Below are 16538 nucleotides of genomic sequence, written 5' to 3' on the forward strand. Positions count from 1 at the left end.
ATGACTGGAGTGACTTAGCACACACACAAAATCTTTAGTATACATGTCTAATCTTGTTAAGAAAATTTGACCAGAATGTTAAACTCAGTACCTTGGGAGTTGTCACCTATTCAGTTCAGTTCAGTCGCTTAGTCATGTCCAACTCTTTGAGACCCCATGGACTGTAGCACACCAGGCCTCCCTGTCCATCACCAACTCCTGGAGCTTACTCAAACTCATGTCCATCGAGTTGGTAATGCCATCCAACCATCTCATCCTCTGTCGTCCCCTTCTCCTCCTAGTTTCAGTCTTTCCCAGCATCAGTGTCTTTTCCAAGCAGTCAGTGCTTTGCATCAGGTGGCCAAAGTATTAGAGTTTCAGCTTCACCATCAGTCCTTCCAATGAATATTCAGCACTGATCTCCTTTAGGATTGACTGGTTTGATCTCCTTGCAGTCTAAGGGACTCTCAAGAGTCTTCTCCAACACAAAAGTTCAAAAGCATCAATTCTTTGGCGCTCAGCCTTCTTTATGGCCCAACTCTTATATCCATACATGACTACTGGAAAAAACATAGCTTTGACTAGAGGGACCTTTGTTGGGAAAGTAATGTCTCTGCTTTTTAATATGCTGTCTAGGTTGGTCTAGCTTGTCCGTATTTACTTGAATACTAGCTACCACTTGTAAAATATAAATTTTATTCCCTGGAAATTTACTGTTCCTTTTCCCTTCAGAACTGATCTTTTGAGAATGGATATTAAGTGAAAAGAAATTGTTTTCTTAAGCTATTATAAAATTTAAAGAATAATATAAGGCTATGATTTAAGCTATTTTATATTTTGGAGAATTTATTTTCAAAAGCATTTAAGTTGTAAATTGTTTTGCTTGTTTTTACATATATTTCTATTTAATTGAACATTACTTACTGCAATAAATTATTTTCTTTCTTGTAGATCAGTGATATAGTGAACAGTGTGAAATCTGAACATACAGCCGTGAAAGGAACTTCAGTGAAAAACAAACCAGATATCAAAGCATCAACTGATTCTAATGCCTCTTTGCATTCATCTTTGGCAGCTAATGCTTCTAATCATAATAGTTGTGTGGTGGATATGCTAAGGAAAAATGAAGGTATAAAGATGGCATTTTAAATAAAGCTAAAGCTTTTTATAATAATGATAGAGAATTTTAGAGTCTTTGAAAAAGTAGATGTTACATAGTTTGGATCCAGTTTCAAAAGATGATATATATTACTATATTAACCCTAATTAAAATGATGTCATGATACCAAGCAAGAACTTACCTAAGTAGTGATGATTAGTTATTAACTACAGAATTTAAATGAGGCAAGCTCTTGTATGCCATTTGAGGTTGGCCAGCGTGTTCAGTGTCACTGTTCCATTATTCTATTGTCCTAGTGCTTATAACTATCTGTAATTATTTATTTTGGGTCAGGATTTTGTCTGTCTTGTTCACATATATTTCCCAAGCACCCAGATCCATGCTTGACAAATCGTAGTCACTTAATAAATAAATAAATAAATATTTGTTTAGCAAATAACTGTATTATCCTCAGAAGGATAGTTCATGTATGAGAATTGTTGATTAGCTTGTTGAATGCATGGAACAGCTTATAATTTGATGGCTCTTATATTTAAAAGATTTTAATTTGAATATTCTGATATCATTTGTGATACATTAAATGTTACCTCTGATTTCAGTATCTAAAATTACTTTATAAATCTTATTCTGATATATCCCTGGCATAGTAATATGTGGCTTCATTTTTAATTTGAAAAAATTGTGACAGTTAATAAAAAGCTAATCCCTCTTCAGTAAATAACAAGACAAATATTCTTTTTATTTCCATTTTTCCTTAAGAATCCATGGTAGATAAAAATATTCAAGAAAAATAGTTTCCTATAGTTTTTCTGATTTCATTACTTGTGGAAGAGGAGAGACTTTGTTTTGTTGATTTGCTGATGTAAGCGACTCATTTGGTCAGAATTATAAAAGCTTGGTACTAGACATCAATTTAAATTTTTATAGTGATTTTCTATGTCCATCATGTAAAGAAGTTTACATTCTTGAAAACAAATATGAGCTTTGAGATTTTAGGATCCTAATGTACTCTAAATCATGTACTCTAAATCGTACTTATAAGGCAGTTTGGATAAAATTAATATTAGGCAAATGGGGAAACGAGTGGTTATACAATGACAGCATCTGGCACATCGTAGATATTCAAATATGTAAATGAATGGCTAGCTAGTCTCAGGTTAACAAGAGCAGATTGGGCTTTTCCTCCGTAGGTTGGAGTAACTGGTATTTTTCAAAAGTGAAAGAGTGGCACGATTAGTTTTTGTTTTTTTATTTTGGAAAGGACATTCTAGCCTCACCATCAGGAAGAGCTATTATAGGAGATGATTGGGAGACTTGTTAGAAAGAGATGCATAGAGACTAAAGCAGTGGGTGAGATGGAGAGGAGAGAATACATTAGTTCAGAGACTTTTAGAAAGTAGCACCTATTAGACTAGGAAACTGGTTGTATATGATAAATGAAAACAAGTCGAACATGACTCCCAGTTTTCTGGGTTGGATATTCAGTGGATGATGATACTCTTCATCAGGATAAGAAATACAGAAGCAAGAACAGCTTTGGGAATAAGATAGGCTCAACCTTGAACTTGCTGTTTTTGAGGCACTTGAGGAACATGTTGGTAAAGATTTCTAATGGACAGTTGGATACTTAGGTCTGGAGTCTAGAAGGCAGTTCTTGGCTGGAAATACTAATTTCAAAGTTAAGAATATCTGATATCCACAAGAACAAGGACCTTCTCTGACTTGTTCACTGCTGGATTCTCAGGACCTGACACTGTACCTAGGACATACATAGTTGAGAGATGTATGATTTGTAAATGGTAGCTAAAGCACCAGGGAAATATGCAAGGGGAGACAAGATAGGGCTTGGAAAATACCTGCATTTAAAGAGTCATTTGAACAAGAGAAGTCAGCTAAAGAGATTAAAAAGGCTTCCCAAGAAGGTTAGGCAAAGAACCAAAAAAAATGGTATCATATTTTTTACCTCTGTAGTGGGTATTACCATTTATAACTATACATTTATAATGGTATCATATTTTTTTACCTCTGTAGTGGGTATTACAATTTATAACTATACATTTATGATGCATACATGAGTGAATACAAGTCATAGACAGAAACAACTTCAAAAAAAAGTATGTGGTCAGCATTGTTTATATTACAGAGAGGTCAAGTAAATGAAAATTGATCAGTATCCCTTAAAGCTAAGTATCCCTGGACATTTGTCAGAGCCACTTCCTTAGAGTGGTGTGCTCAATCAGACTGGGGTGGTCAAGAAAGTAGACTGCTCTGAAGGAAAGTAGCAAGGGAGGATGGTGACTGGAGAAGACTTGATGATGTGTATAGACTGAGGGCCAAAACTTCCACAGAAGAGTTTGAAAACCCTGAAGAGAAAGGAATGATTGATAAAAGAGGATCCCAAAATATAGGGGAAGGAATGGGACCAAGAGCACAAGAGAATAGATTAAACTTACCTTAGGGGAGAAGTCATCTTCTGAAATGGAAGAGAAGACAGAGAGGCTGGGCACAGTCATAAATACATTTCTAGTTTAGGACAAGAGAAGGCAGAAAATGGGTGGCATTCATGCCTGATGACTTCTATTTCTTTTTTTTTTTTTAATTTTTTTTAAAATTTTATTTTATTTTTAAACTTTACATAATTGTATTAGTTTTGCCAAATATCAAAATGAATCCGCCACAGGTATACATGTGTTCCCCATCCTGAACCCTCCTCCCTCCTCCCTCCCCATACCATCCCTCTGGGTCGTCCCAGTGCACTAGCATTCTTTCCCTAAAATGGAAGGCAAGGCCATTTGATCTGTCGTTGAGAAGAGTTTAAGAACAGTGATTCAGGGTTTAGAATGGAGGAAGGAGCTGAGAAGTTAGACATCCATGGATACGATGCATTTTATTTTTCTAAACGTTGACATTTTATGCCTAATGGTTAAGTCATATGGCTGATATTTGTGGTGTTCACGTTTAATGATTTTAAAATTGAAAATGCTTAGAATTGGGTGACAAGAACTCTAAGATACAACAGTTATTTGCAGATATTCATTTGTTAACAGTTAATCTTTTCCGTTTAATTTTAGGTCCTCACACTTCAGCAAATATAGGTGTTCTAAGTAGTTGCCTGGACTTAAGAACAGTAATCCCTGAAACTTCTGTATCCAGTACTGTTTCCAGCGCACAAACTATGGTAACCCAGCAGACCATTAAAACTGAATCATCCAGTACAAATGGGGCAGTTGTTAAAGATGAAACTTCACTAACAACATTCAGTACCAAAGCTGAAGGTTTGAAATGTGTTTCACATACTGTATTTTGAGCCATTTTTGTATAGAAATTCAGCAAACTTATTTGTTTCAGATGGGAATTGCATTTCATCTTGGATTGAATTGAATATAAAAAGATAAAGGCATTTCATTTAAAATCATTATATAATATATTCTCTGCTGCACTGTAATACAATCAGACTTTATCTTTCCTACCATGAGTTTATTCAGCAAAACTTTTTTTTCTTAGAAAAGATTAGTTCTCTGCTATGGAGTAACAGTTCTTATAGCTTGATCAATTTCTGATTTTGTAAATTCTTATTTTATGATTTTGCAATAGGAATTGTATTTCATGTTTGGCAAACATTCTCTGAAGTTCCAGCTAGTCATCAAATCCTTGAAAAATGAGCTTTGTGAATTAGTTCAAGTTAGAGGGTCCATATTTCTAATTGTTGTGATTTTTTTCTCCCTCTGGCTATTTTTGCATATTTATAAGTTATATTTTACTGTGTCTGTTTGCTCAGTGCTTATATAAGTCTTATCTGATGAATTGTTTAATTTTTAGTTGATGAAACATGTGCACTACCTGCAACCAAGATAAGCCGTGTGGAGGCACACGCTGCCACGATGCCGTTTTCTGTAAGTATATGCCCTGGAGATGAGACGTGCGCACAGGTGGCTAAAGACGCTTTAAATGCTGAGCAACTTCAACCTAAATTCAGGAAAAGGCTCTTGGGTATCCTCTTAGTAATTACTTGACACAGATTGAAAAATGGAGGCTTAAAGAGAAAAATGTTCACAGTAGAATCTTAAGTGGAAAAAGTTGGATAAAAAAATAATATATATAGTGCATTCCCAATTTTATTAAAAACACACAGTACATACATTCACATTCTCACATGAGTCCACACAAATCTACACTACAGTGCTAGATGATTTTCTTCAGGTCGTGGGGCCAAAGATAGTTTTTACTTTATGTTTTCAGTCTTTTTCTATAATGTTAACTTTCATAATCAGAAATGTGTGTATATACATAGATATATGTATATATGTAAATTACTTAACAATTTAAAGAATAAAAGGACATGTTATAGAACATAAAACTTGAATGGTTTTATTGCTAGCTGCTTAATAGGAGAACAACAAAATATTGCAATCTGGAGTCAGACATACCTGTAGGATATCCTAATAATCTCTAACATTGGATTTTTTGGTGGAAGGCCAGAATTAGTCTGCCTGGTACCAAACTTAAATGCCAGGAATGTGCCTCACAAATATTATACTAAGATTGTCTCAAGTGGATGAATAGGAGGATAATACATATATGTGGTTTTGCATGTTTTTAAATTATCAGTCATTTCAACTTTATTGCTATGAACAAGAGTTTTTATTTAACCTAACATTTACCATTTAGAACCTTCAAGAATAGTCTGTAGTTTTAGTTTTCTTTCTGTCATGATTCTGTGGATTTTGATCATGTCTTTACCTTCATCAGCTTTCACCTTTCCAGAATGTTAAGTGCTAGTAGTGTTCTAAAAACTCTTCTCAAAGAAGAATTATTAAAATGGTTTTTTTCTCTTAAATCTGTTTTACAGTGCATCAGTTGGAATGGTATCTATAGTTGCAATTGGAGCCAGTTGTTTTATAAAAGTTGTTGAAGAGCGTTTTAACAAGTTTAAAGCTATTTCTCTTTTAAAAACCTTTAAGACTCTTCTGGTTAGCTCACTTTGTCATGTGTGATAGCCTCAATAAGAAGTACTGTGAATTATAAGCATGTACCTCTGCTGTTATATATTTAAGACAGAAGTAAATAACTGAAGTACATATTTGTTTTGAGCTTCTGGAAACAGTGTCTCATTTATAAAGAAGATGGGCTTAAAAAGGATAAGTATAATTCACTTATCACTAAAAGTAATTTAAGGTACAGGAAGTTTATTTGTTAAAGCAAGATAAAAATGTCAAACTGTTTAATCTGCTCCTCTTTAGTGTATGCTAAATTATATTCAAATTGCATTTTAGTTTTGAACATTTTTTCTCCTTTTAGGTTTGGAGAATCACAGGTATTTCAAGTGCAAAGATCACTGAATTTCTGCTAGTTGTTTTTGAATCTAGAAATAAGCCAGCTTGCAGTGAATTTTTCCTTATTCGCTCCTTTTGGAGTGAGTTGTAATGTCACACTAAAGGGATTATTACATTTTCTGAGAGAGTCTCTGAAATGACAATGTTCTATAAAACAGCTGGCATTTTAACGTGTCACTGATTGGAAAGCATGCTAACTCCAGCTAGGTTGATAGCACAGAGCTACTGACTTGGAGAATGCCTGTCACTCCCTGTGTTTGAATTGGCATCCCTGTCTCACTGTCAGTTGACCTAATCTGTTAAGAGTTTATTTACTTATGAGCTATTAATGTTGTGGCGTTTACCCATATATGTACTTGTAGATCACTGCATGGAGTTATTAAATCTTGGCATTTCTTGTATGTTCAGTAAGAGTCTTCATAAATTTTTCTTTCTCTGAAATTAGAAAGAGACTCCTTCAAATCCGGTGGCCATGGTGAAAGCAGGAGAACGACAGTGGTGTGACGTAGGAATTTTTAAAAATAATACAGCTTTGGTGAGCCAGTTTTATTTGCTGCCAAAAGGGAAGCAAAGCATTTCAAAGGTAGCTATTGATGTGTTTTCTACACTGTTAGTTATAAGCCTCAAACGTGGAACTTTAAGAAGTAAGCCTGATTCAGGACATTTGAATGAGTGAAATTGCGATCTGTTTAGTACCTATAATTAAGAGTTTATATTAGTTATTGTATTCTTTTTTAAGGCTCTGTTTATAGAATATATCACAAGCAGGTTATTTTTAAAAGTCTTATACACTCATTGGGCTGGATTTTGAGTCATAAATGATACAGTCTGGCCAGTACAGATAAAGATTTCTTGAAGTATCTCTAATGTTGTTACCTGGAGAGTTTAGAATGGAACTTTTTTTTAACTTAGAACTTTTGTTAGTCCCAATTTCATAATTTAAGAATGTTAAGCCCTTAACACTATTGAATACAGCGAGGACCTTATATAGATAGAGACATTAATCTTCTAAGAATTATGAAACAGATAATAGCTCCAAAGCATACTGAACTAATTTTTTTCTGGAATGGGAATTGCAGAGAGGGAATTGCCAACAAAATGGATATTCAGGTTTGAATCTCCCAAAGATCTTACAAATGGAGAATATAACATTTATCATTATATTTTAGTTTCTCTAATACTACTTTCTGGTGTCCCACTTTTACATATTGAATCTTCCAATTCTTAGCAAAAATAGACATCCTGATTAATATTATGTTAGTATTATGCCTAACAAAATTTCTGGCTATAGTTTGATTTCATATATATGGAAATACCTGTATCTAAGGGCCTGGTAGCTATCTGTCTTTCCCAAAAGAAGGAAACATATAGTAAACTTGAGTTTGAGTTATCAGTTTCAGCACTTGACAGTGTGACCTTGGACAAATCACTTGTTTAACCTCACTGAGACTCAGTTTCCTCATCTGTGAAATGAAGTAACTCCCTTAAAAATGGGATGAAACGTTGGCACTGTTTCACAGTGATGTAGTGATGTAAAAACTGTTTGAAAGTTGTAGGTGTTATGAGCTTCCTACCTAGAGTATGCAATCTGGTTATTTAATATTTATTCAGTATCTGCTGAATATTAATTTTTAAAATGCTCTGTGCTGGCATGCTAGTTGTTCCTTTTCTATCAAGCTTGCTTGCTGATGTCCAAAAGGTATCATTCCTGGCTAGACTGACAGTAAATCTTCTGAGACTGACAGTAAATCTTCTGAGACTTTTATTCCAAGTTAAATTTACATGGAGATAGTTGTTACTTTGTTAATAGTGGTTAGTTTTTTTCTCTTTTCTCTGTATTCTTGATGTGCAAAATACCTTTATATTTCTTTTTATAACCAGTGACTCTCAACTGGAAAGGCACTTTTCCTCTGGATGAGAATCACCAATTTATGGGCTTATTTACTTTTGTTTTGAGGGGGTTCATTCCATATATGAAAGAGGAAAATAAATAATGTGCACTACAACCCTAAAACTTAATTCATTCTTTAAAAGTTTTGTTATTCAATGAAAAATAATTAATTGCATCTTTTCTTTGACTTTTGCATATATTACATTTTAGATAGGAAATGCAGACGTACCTGACTACAGTTTACTTAAGAAACAAGATCTTGTTCCAGGCACAGGATACAGATTCAGGGTTGCTGCCATCAATGGTTGTGGAATAGGCCCTTTCAGCAAAATCAGTGAATTTAAAACCTGTATTCCCGGTTTTCCTGGAGCTCCTTCTGCGGTCAGAATTTCAAAGGTGAGACATCAGGTCAAGACTTAATGATTTAAATTACTGAAATGTTGTACATGAAGTAAAACTATCAGTTTAAAGATTCCTTTTAGTGTCTGATGAAATGAGAGATATCTAAAAGGGGTGGATTAAATTTTTTAAAAATATTTTTTGCTAATCACTCATGATATATATTTATTTAAAATATTTTAATTTATTTGGCTGTGCTGAGTCTTTTTTTTAATTATTTATTTATTTTTGGCTGTGCTAGGTCTTTGTTGCTGCATGGGCTTTTCTCTAGTTATGGTGAGTGGGGGCTACTCTCCCATTACGGTGAGCAGGCTTCTCATCATGATCGCGTCTCTTTTTGTGGAGCACAGGCTCTAGGGCCCAGGGTCTTCAGTTGTGGCACATGGGCTCAGTAGTTGCAGCTCGTGGGCTCTAGAGTGCTCAGTAGTTGTGTGTACTGAGTCTTAGTTGCAACAGGTAGGATCTCGTTCCCTGACCAGGGATCAACCTGGGCCCCCTGCATTGGGAGTACAGAGTCTTAGCCACTGGACTACCAGAGAAATCCTCATTCGTGATATTTTAAAAATTTATCTATTTTTAATTGGAGGATAATTGCTTTACAATGTTGTGTTGGTATCTTTTATACATCATCATGAATCAGCCATAGGTATACACATGTCCCCTCCCTCCTGAACCTCTCTCCACTGCCCACCCCCACTTCCCACCCCTCTAGATTATCACAGAGCTCCAGGCTGATTTCCCTGTAACCTCCCATTAGCTATTGGTTTTACACATGGTAATGCATATATTTCAGTGCTGCTTTCTCAATTAGTCCCATACTCTCCTTCCCCTGCTCTATCCATAAGTCTGTTTTCGATGTCTGAGTCTCTCCTCCTGCCCTACAAATAGGTTCATCAATACAATTTTTCTAGATTCCATCAGTTCAGTTCAGTTCCTCAGTTGTGTCTGACTCTTTGTGACCCCATAGATTGTGGCACACCAGGCCTTCCTGTCATCGCCAACTCCTGGAGCCTACTCAAACTCATGTCCATAGAGTTGGTGATGCCATCCAACCATCTTATCCTCTGTTGTCCCCTTCTCCTCCCACCTTCAATCTTTCCTAGCATCAGGGTCTTTTCAAATGAGTCAGTTCTTCACATCTGGTGGCCAAAGTATTGGAGTTTCAGCTTCAGCATCAGTCCTTCCAATGAATATTCAGGACTGATTTCTTTTAGATATGTGTTAATATATGATATTTGTTTTTCTGTTTCTGACTTACTTCACTCTGTATAACAGGCTCTAGGTTTATCCACCTTACTAGAACTGACTCAAATTCATTCATTTTTATGGCTTAATAATATTCCACTGTACATATATGCCATAACTTCTTTTATCCATTCTGAACAACATCTAGGGTGCTTCTATGTCCTGGCTATTGTCAGTAGTGCTCCAGTGAACATTAGGGTACATGTGTCTTTTTCAATTATGATTTTCTCAGGGTATTGTCCAGTAGTGGGATTAAAAAATGCTCAACATTGCATATTATTCAGTTCAATTCAGTCACTCAGTCATGTCCGACTGTTTGCAACCCCATGAATCACAGCACACCAGGCCTCCCTGTGCATCACCAACTCCCGGTGTTCACTCAAACTCACGTCCATTGAGTCAGTGATGCCATCCAGCCATCTCATCCTCTGTCGTCCCCTTCTCCTCCTGTCCCCAATCCCTCCCAGCATCAGAGTCTTTTCCAATGAGTCAACTCTTCGCATGAGGTGGCCAAAGTACTGGAGTTTCAGCTTTAGCATCATTCCTTCCAAAGAAATCCCAGGGCTGATCTCCTTCAGAATGGACTGGTTGGATCTCCTTGCAGTCCAAGGGACTCTCAAAGAGTCTTCTCCAACACCACAGTTCAAAAGCATCAATTATTCGGTGCTCAGCTTTCTTTACAGTCCAACTCTTCACATCCATACATGACCACTGGAAAAATCATAGCCTTGACTAGACGGACCTTTGTTGGCAAAGTAATGTCTCTGCTTTTGAATATGCTATCTAGGTTAGTCATAAATTTCCTTCCAAGGAAGAAGCGTCTTTTAATTTCATGGCTGTAGTCACCATCTGCAGTGATTTTGGAGCCCCGAAAAATAAAGTCTGACACTGTTTCCACTTTCCCCATCTATTTCCCATGAAGTGATGGGACTGGATGCCATGATCTTCGTTTTCTGAATGTTGAGCTTTAAGCCAACTTTTTCACTCTCCTCTTTCACTTTCATCAAGAGGCTCTTTAGTTCCTCTTCACCTTCTGCCATAAGGGTGGTGTCATCTGCATATCTGAGGTTATTGATATTTCTCCTGGCAATCTTGATTCCAGCTTGTGCTTCTTCTAGCCCAGCGTTTCTCATGATGTACTCTGCATAGAAGTTAAATAAGTAGGGTGACAATATACAGCCTTGATGTACTCCTTTTCTATTTGCTTATTATTAGAGAAATGCAAATCAAAACTACAACGATGTATCACCTCACACTGGTCAGAATGGCCATCATCAAAAAATCTACAAATAATAAATGCTGGAGAGGATGTGCAGAAAAGGGAACCCTCTTGCACTCTTGGTCGGAATGTAAATTTATACAGCCACTTGGAGAACAAAATGGAGATTTCTTAAAAAACAAGGAATAAAACTACTGTATGATCCAGCAATTCCACTACTGGGCATGATATTTTTAAGGACACAAATTTCAAGCAGAATTATAGCATCCAGATTTGGAAAGTCAGGGAGATCTGTGTATGCTTCTTATATTAATTTTGTTCTTGTTATAGAAACGAAAAGTATTATGCTAGAGAATTTTAATGTGTGTGTTCAGTCGCTCATTCATGTCTGACTCTTTGCCACCCCATGGACTGTAGCCTGCCAGGCTCCCCTGTCCATGAACTTTCCCAGGCATGAATACTGGATTGGGTTGCCATTTCCTACCCTTCCTAGTTGGGAAGGGGATCTTCCCAGCTTAAGGATCAATCTTGTGTCTCTTGCGTCTCTGCTATTGGCAGGCAAATTTTCACCACTGTGCCCTCTGGCTTTTAATTGGATTATATTTTATCCTAAGGTCATACCTCTGTTTAGAGAAGAAGAGGTCTGCTTTCAGATAAGAAAGATCTTGTTCTTTGGGTGTACAGGCAGACATTTAAGCCTAGTTATGTTTTTTAAAAGGGCATAAATTAAACATTATAGATCCAGGTAAGGTAAATTTTTAAAAATCAGCAACAAAAGTTGTAACATCTGATACAGTTACTTTAGTGAAAAGCATCTTGTGTTCTAAAGATAACATAATAAATGCTATTAAAGAAAACTTCAGAACCTTTATCTGTTTTTGTTTTTCTGCTCTCTTTAAGAATGTCGAGGGCATCCATCTTTCCTGGGAACCTCCAACTTCACCTTCTGGAAATATTTTGGAATATTCAGCCTACTTGGCTATCCGCACAGCACAAATACAAGATAATCCAAGTCAACTTGTGTTTATGAGGATTTATTGTGGTCTTAAGACATCATGTATAGTAACTGCTGGGCAGCTTGCAAATGCACATATTGATTATACATCCAGGCCTGCCATTGTGTTCAGGATATCAGCAAAGAATGAAAAGGGATATGGACCAGCTACACAAGTTCGATGGCTTCAAGGTAACAATAAAAAAGCACCTTTAAATTGATTTTCTTTTTTTTTTTTTTTACTGAAGCTATTGTGATGATTATTTATTAGTAACTGGTTTTGGAGATTTGTCATTTAAAAGAATATTCTCTGACTGTATTTCTAGCAGTTATGAATTTGAGTTTGTAAGTTGTTCTTAAAATGTATTTGCTCAATTCTAGATCCAAATAAAAATAGAAAAGAAGCAAAGCCTCTCTGAAAATCAGTATATGAATTCTTCCCCATAGTTATAGCTCTATTATAAAGAAAAATAGTAAAATTAAGATAAAAGTTAAAGGCTTTATTACCCCAATATCTTTTATAAAGGCCATGTAACTCAGTCATCCTAGAGTTATTGAGATGATTCTAGTAACTGGCTGTTGTACACTGTGCTGTCTTATATGGTAAATGTTACCTACACTGAAAAGGTCCAGTCTTTGAGTACTCCCTCTCACTTTATTCTATATGAGCAGTGGTCCTCTAGCAACTTCTTCTACTGGATAATATTTGTAATACTGATTTTAGGAGCCATTTGATTCATTTCTTTGTTTATCTACAGTTAGCACAGAGCTTAAGAAATTAAAAAAAAGAAAGAAGCAAGTTCAGAAACTCTGCTTTGGAATTTTTATCATTTTCCAAGAATCATGGCAACATACAAAAAGATTAATGGGTTTTCTCGATTCATACCAGGTTGATATATTGAAATATATTTTTGGCCAAAGCACTTACCTGGCCCTCAGTTTCCTGATTAATAGATGAGGGAGTTAAAAAAAAAAAGTTTACCTTTAAGGTACCTTTCAGCACTTAAATTCAGTATGTTCATTAGAAGTGAAGTTTATCCCTAAATATTTTAACATCTGTCTTAATGGATCTAATTTTGCTTTTGCTGAAATTAAAATGTTCATAATTAAAAATTCAGAGTTTTTTGTCCTCCTTATCACAGAAAGAAAGAAGCACCTTAACAGGACATGAGTTTTGAAAGTGTTTTAAACATTTGTAAGATTTTTGTAAATGCTCTAAATGTTTTATTTTTGCATTGTTTTTACCTTGAAATTGTATAAACTTTTTTACAACTGAAATATAAGCATTAGACAGCTTACTCAGGTTCCACTACAACCTTAAAGATACATATAGGCATTATGGAAAGTCTGCTACAGGTGACTTGTTTTAAACCTTTTAGGAATTTCATGGTTCCACTGCCTATTTGAATCCAGAATAAATATATAGAGCAATAATTGCAGAAAAGACATTTCAGACTAAGCTGCAGTAACTGCAGGAGCACAGGTCTGTCCTTTTTATATCATGTAACCTTTTGCCGGTTGAGGTTGACTGAGTAGCTATGTCCTCAAACTTCATGTATAATACTCCCAGCAAAGATGGATTTAATTGTGCAGAACTGATATGTATGTATGTTCCAGTTACTAATTTAAAGTGTATAGAATATTTTAATATATAATTTTTGTAAAGAACTGGGATTTTTATACTACAGTATTTGTAATTAATGTGTCTTCACTAATTAAGTTTCTCTTGAAGAAAATATGCAAACTGTTAGACACGTATTGAGAGATTTCCAAACTCTAAAGGTAAAATAAATGCACTACTGTGGTGTTGTTAGAATACCTTTTTTGTGGCTATATGAATCCTTGATCTCTAAATGTGTACTTTACAAACAGTGTTTACAAGGAGCTTCTCTGGTTTGTTAGCCCAGCACCTGCCCTGGTGAGAGCTTCATTCTGCATTTGTTTAACTCATATGCATTGCTTTTGGCATATGCTTGCTTTTTGCACTAGTAGAATTTTAACTTACCTCATTATTATGTTTGTAATCATTTGTATAGCTTCCATAATATGTCTGATATAGGCTAAAGAAGTACTTAACCAAAGTTAAAATAAATGGTAAGCAATTTTGCACATATGTGTGTATGTTTAGTTATAAAAAGAGTAAGAATGCAAAGTTACAGTAAGTATATATTTCAAGCCCAGTCATTTTATAATCTACTTGCTTTATTAGGAAAAGGTCTGGCTTTTACCCCTTATTCTCATTAAGGATTAACAGTTTGTTAATCAAACTGCATTAACAGTTCGCATCTTGAAGCACTTCTCTTAATGACAAGGAATAAGTTGACTTTAAGCAAAGAATAGAATATTTGAGTGTGTACATTTCTAACTATTTAGTATTTTGTTTTTTAGTTTACTTTGCTTAAATGCCTCTTCTGTTCCAGACTAGCAGGTGAATACGAACCTGTGGTTCTAAAGTATGTCTTATTTTCTAGAGTGAAAGGCAGTCTTTGTATACCAAGGGATTTACTTTGAGAATTAGCCCAAATTCTTAACATTTTTTTTATAATTGTACATTAACTTCTAGTCATATTTATCCCTTTGATAAATGGTTGGTGACTGAAAGATGCCATAGAGAAATCTCTGTGGCTTTGACATTAATAATAAAAGATCGTTGAGCTATATGTTTATGAACAGAATGGATGGAGATAAATAATAGGAGAAGTGCATTTAGCTTCTTATGATTTGCACATTTTCTAAGTGAAGATCCTCTGGTGTTGCAGTGGGTTATAACATGCAGATATCTTTCGTAAGAGGATTTACACTGAGTTAAATTACTTTCTTTACTCCCCCTAGCTGAATAAGCAATTCAGATGTACAAGTCTTTGTGCCACAATCCTCCTGGACTCTGCAGCTTTGGTTCACATAGTAGTAAAAAGATTTTTCTGTAGCACGCTCTTAGAATTATGTTTTCTAAAATATTGTACTGACTTCATTTTAGTTTAGTAAACTTTTTGGCAACTCAACTAGAAGTAGGGTATTATAAACTCACTTTTATCCGCATTAAAAAAAAACAAAACAAATAATCTGATTGCATGTATGAGCCCCTGCTCCCTCTAACCCAATCGCATAAATATAATCATCTGTAAGAACGTTAAACTGTTGACCCATTATTTCAAAGACTTGCAGACTAGCAGAGTTTTGTTGCAGAGATATGGTCTATATAACTGGAGATATTTTTTAAAATTGCAGCATTTGTAGCATAAAAATAACTTGTAACATTGGATATGAAGAGATTATTCGTATTTAAAAGTATTGTAGTCGTCTGATCTTAAATGAAGTAGGTTACAAAAGAGACTTGGTCCTTGACCATTGAAGGTATAAGTAACTGACAGTTACGTTTTCCAAGACTAACTTTAGGCAGTTTTATGTACTGTGTACCAGTGACATGTAAAATAAAGCACCTTCTCTACTGTAACCAGTTACAGGTGTTATTTATTTTGAATTACGTGGAAGAAAAATTAGTGATGGTATAGTAAATCTGTAGAAATGTTGATTTTGTATAAATCACCTAAAATGATATAGACAATCTTGTAAATAATGTTGCTGTTAGTTGTTTAGTCGCTAAGTCATGTCCAACTCTTTGCGACCCCATGGACCGCAGCACACCTTTTCCTGCACTATCTCCCAGAGTTTGCTCCAACTCATGTCCATTCTGTTGATGATGCCATCCAACTATGTTATCCTCTGTTGCCCCCTTCTCCTTCTGCCCTCAATCTTTCCCAGAATCAGGGTCTTTTCCATTGAGGCAGCTTTTTGCATCAGGTGGTCAAAGTATTGGAACTTCAGCATCAGCATCCTTCCAGTGAATATTCAGGGTTGATTTCCTTTAGGATTGACTGGTTTGGTCTTGCTGTCCAAGGGACTCTCAAGAGTCTTCTCCAGCACCACAATTCAAAAGCATCAGTTTTTTGGCACATAAAGAATAAAATGTGTCTAAAAACTTGTTTATGAGTTAGTGGATTGTGTTTGGGAGTCATTTTCTGATACAAATATAAAGCTTCTCTAAACTTTATTGTAGCTAAACTAGTATGCTTGAAAGTAAAAAAGCAAATGGCTGCAAGAAACAGATTAACCTAGTTGTCCCGTTCCTTTTTTTTTTTTGGTCTTGTTTACTTTTAATATTTTTTCTTTGTGCTTTTCATTTTAATTCATAGCAGCCTGTCTTCTGTCCTAGCTGCTCCATCAAAATGGCTGTAGCAAAGGTCAGGGATAACATCTCATTTCCCAAATCCGGTGAATTGTTTCATTGTACTTAATCTTATCATTTGAAACTTTAACCACTTTAAACTTGACACTTGCACTTTTAGCTTCTGTCAAAC

At 35.3% G+C, this 16538-nt stretch overlaps 1 protein-coding gene across 2 annotated transcripts in view; it reads left to right on the forward strand.

The window, feature by feature from the left end:
* The window catches only part of HCFC2 (host cell factor C2), a 114985-nt gene that overhangs the window by 29777 nt on the left and 68670 nt on the right, over positions 1 to 16538 (forward strand). The window contains exons 10-15 of one of the 2 annotated variants that reach the window (XR_011566666.1): positions 931 to 1108; positions 4171 to 4374; positions 4919 to 4992; positions 6878 to 7015; positions 8534 to 8719; positions 12087 to 12372. Coding sequence is in view for 1 of the 2 variants with exons in the window: in XM_019961207.2 (XP_019816766.1) it covers positions 931 to 1108; positions 4171 to 4374; positions 4919 to 4992; positions 6878 to 7015; positions 8534 to 8719; positions 12087 to 12401 (1095 nt within the window). In the remaining variant the exon portion in view is untranslated. Of the gene's footprint in view, positions 1 to 930; positions 1109 to 4170; positions 4375 to 4918; positions 4993 to 6877; positions 7016 to 8533; positions 8720 to 12086; positions 15635 to 16538 lie in introns of those variants that run through there. The other variant, XM_019961207.2, reaches the window with a different exon arrangement.

Source organism: Bos indicus, chromosome 5 (assembly GCF_029378745.1).
Source record: "Bos indicus isolate NIAB-ARS_2022 breed Sahiwal x Tharparkar chromosome 5, NIAB-ARS_B.indTharparkar_mat_pri_1.0, whole genome shotgun sequence".
NCBI classification, from domain to species: Eukaryota; Metazoa; Chordata; class Mammalia; order Artiodactyla; family Bovidae; genus Bos; species Bos indicus.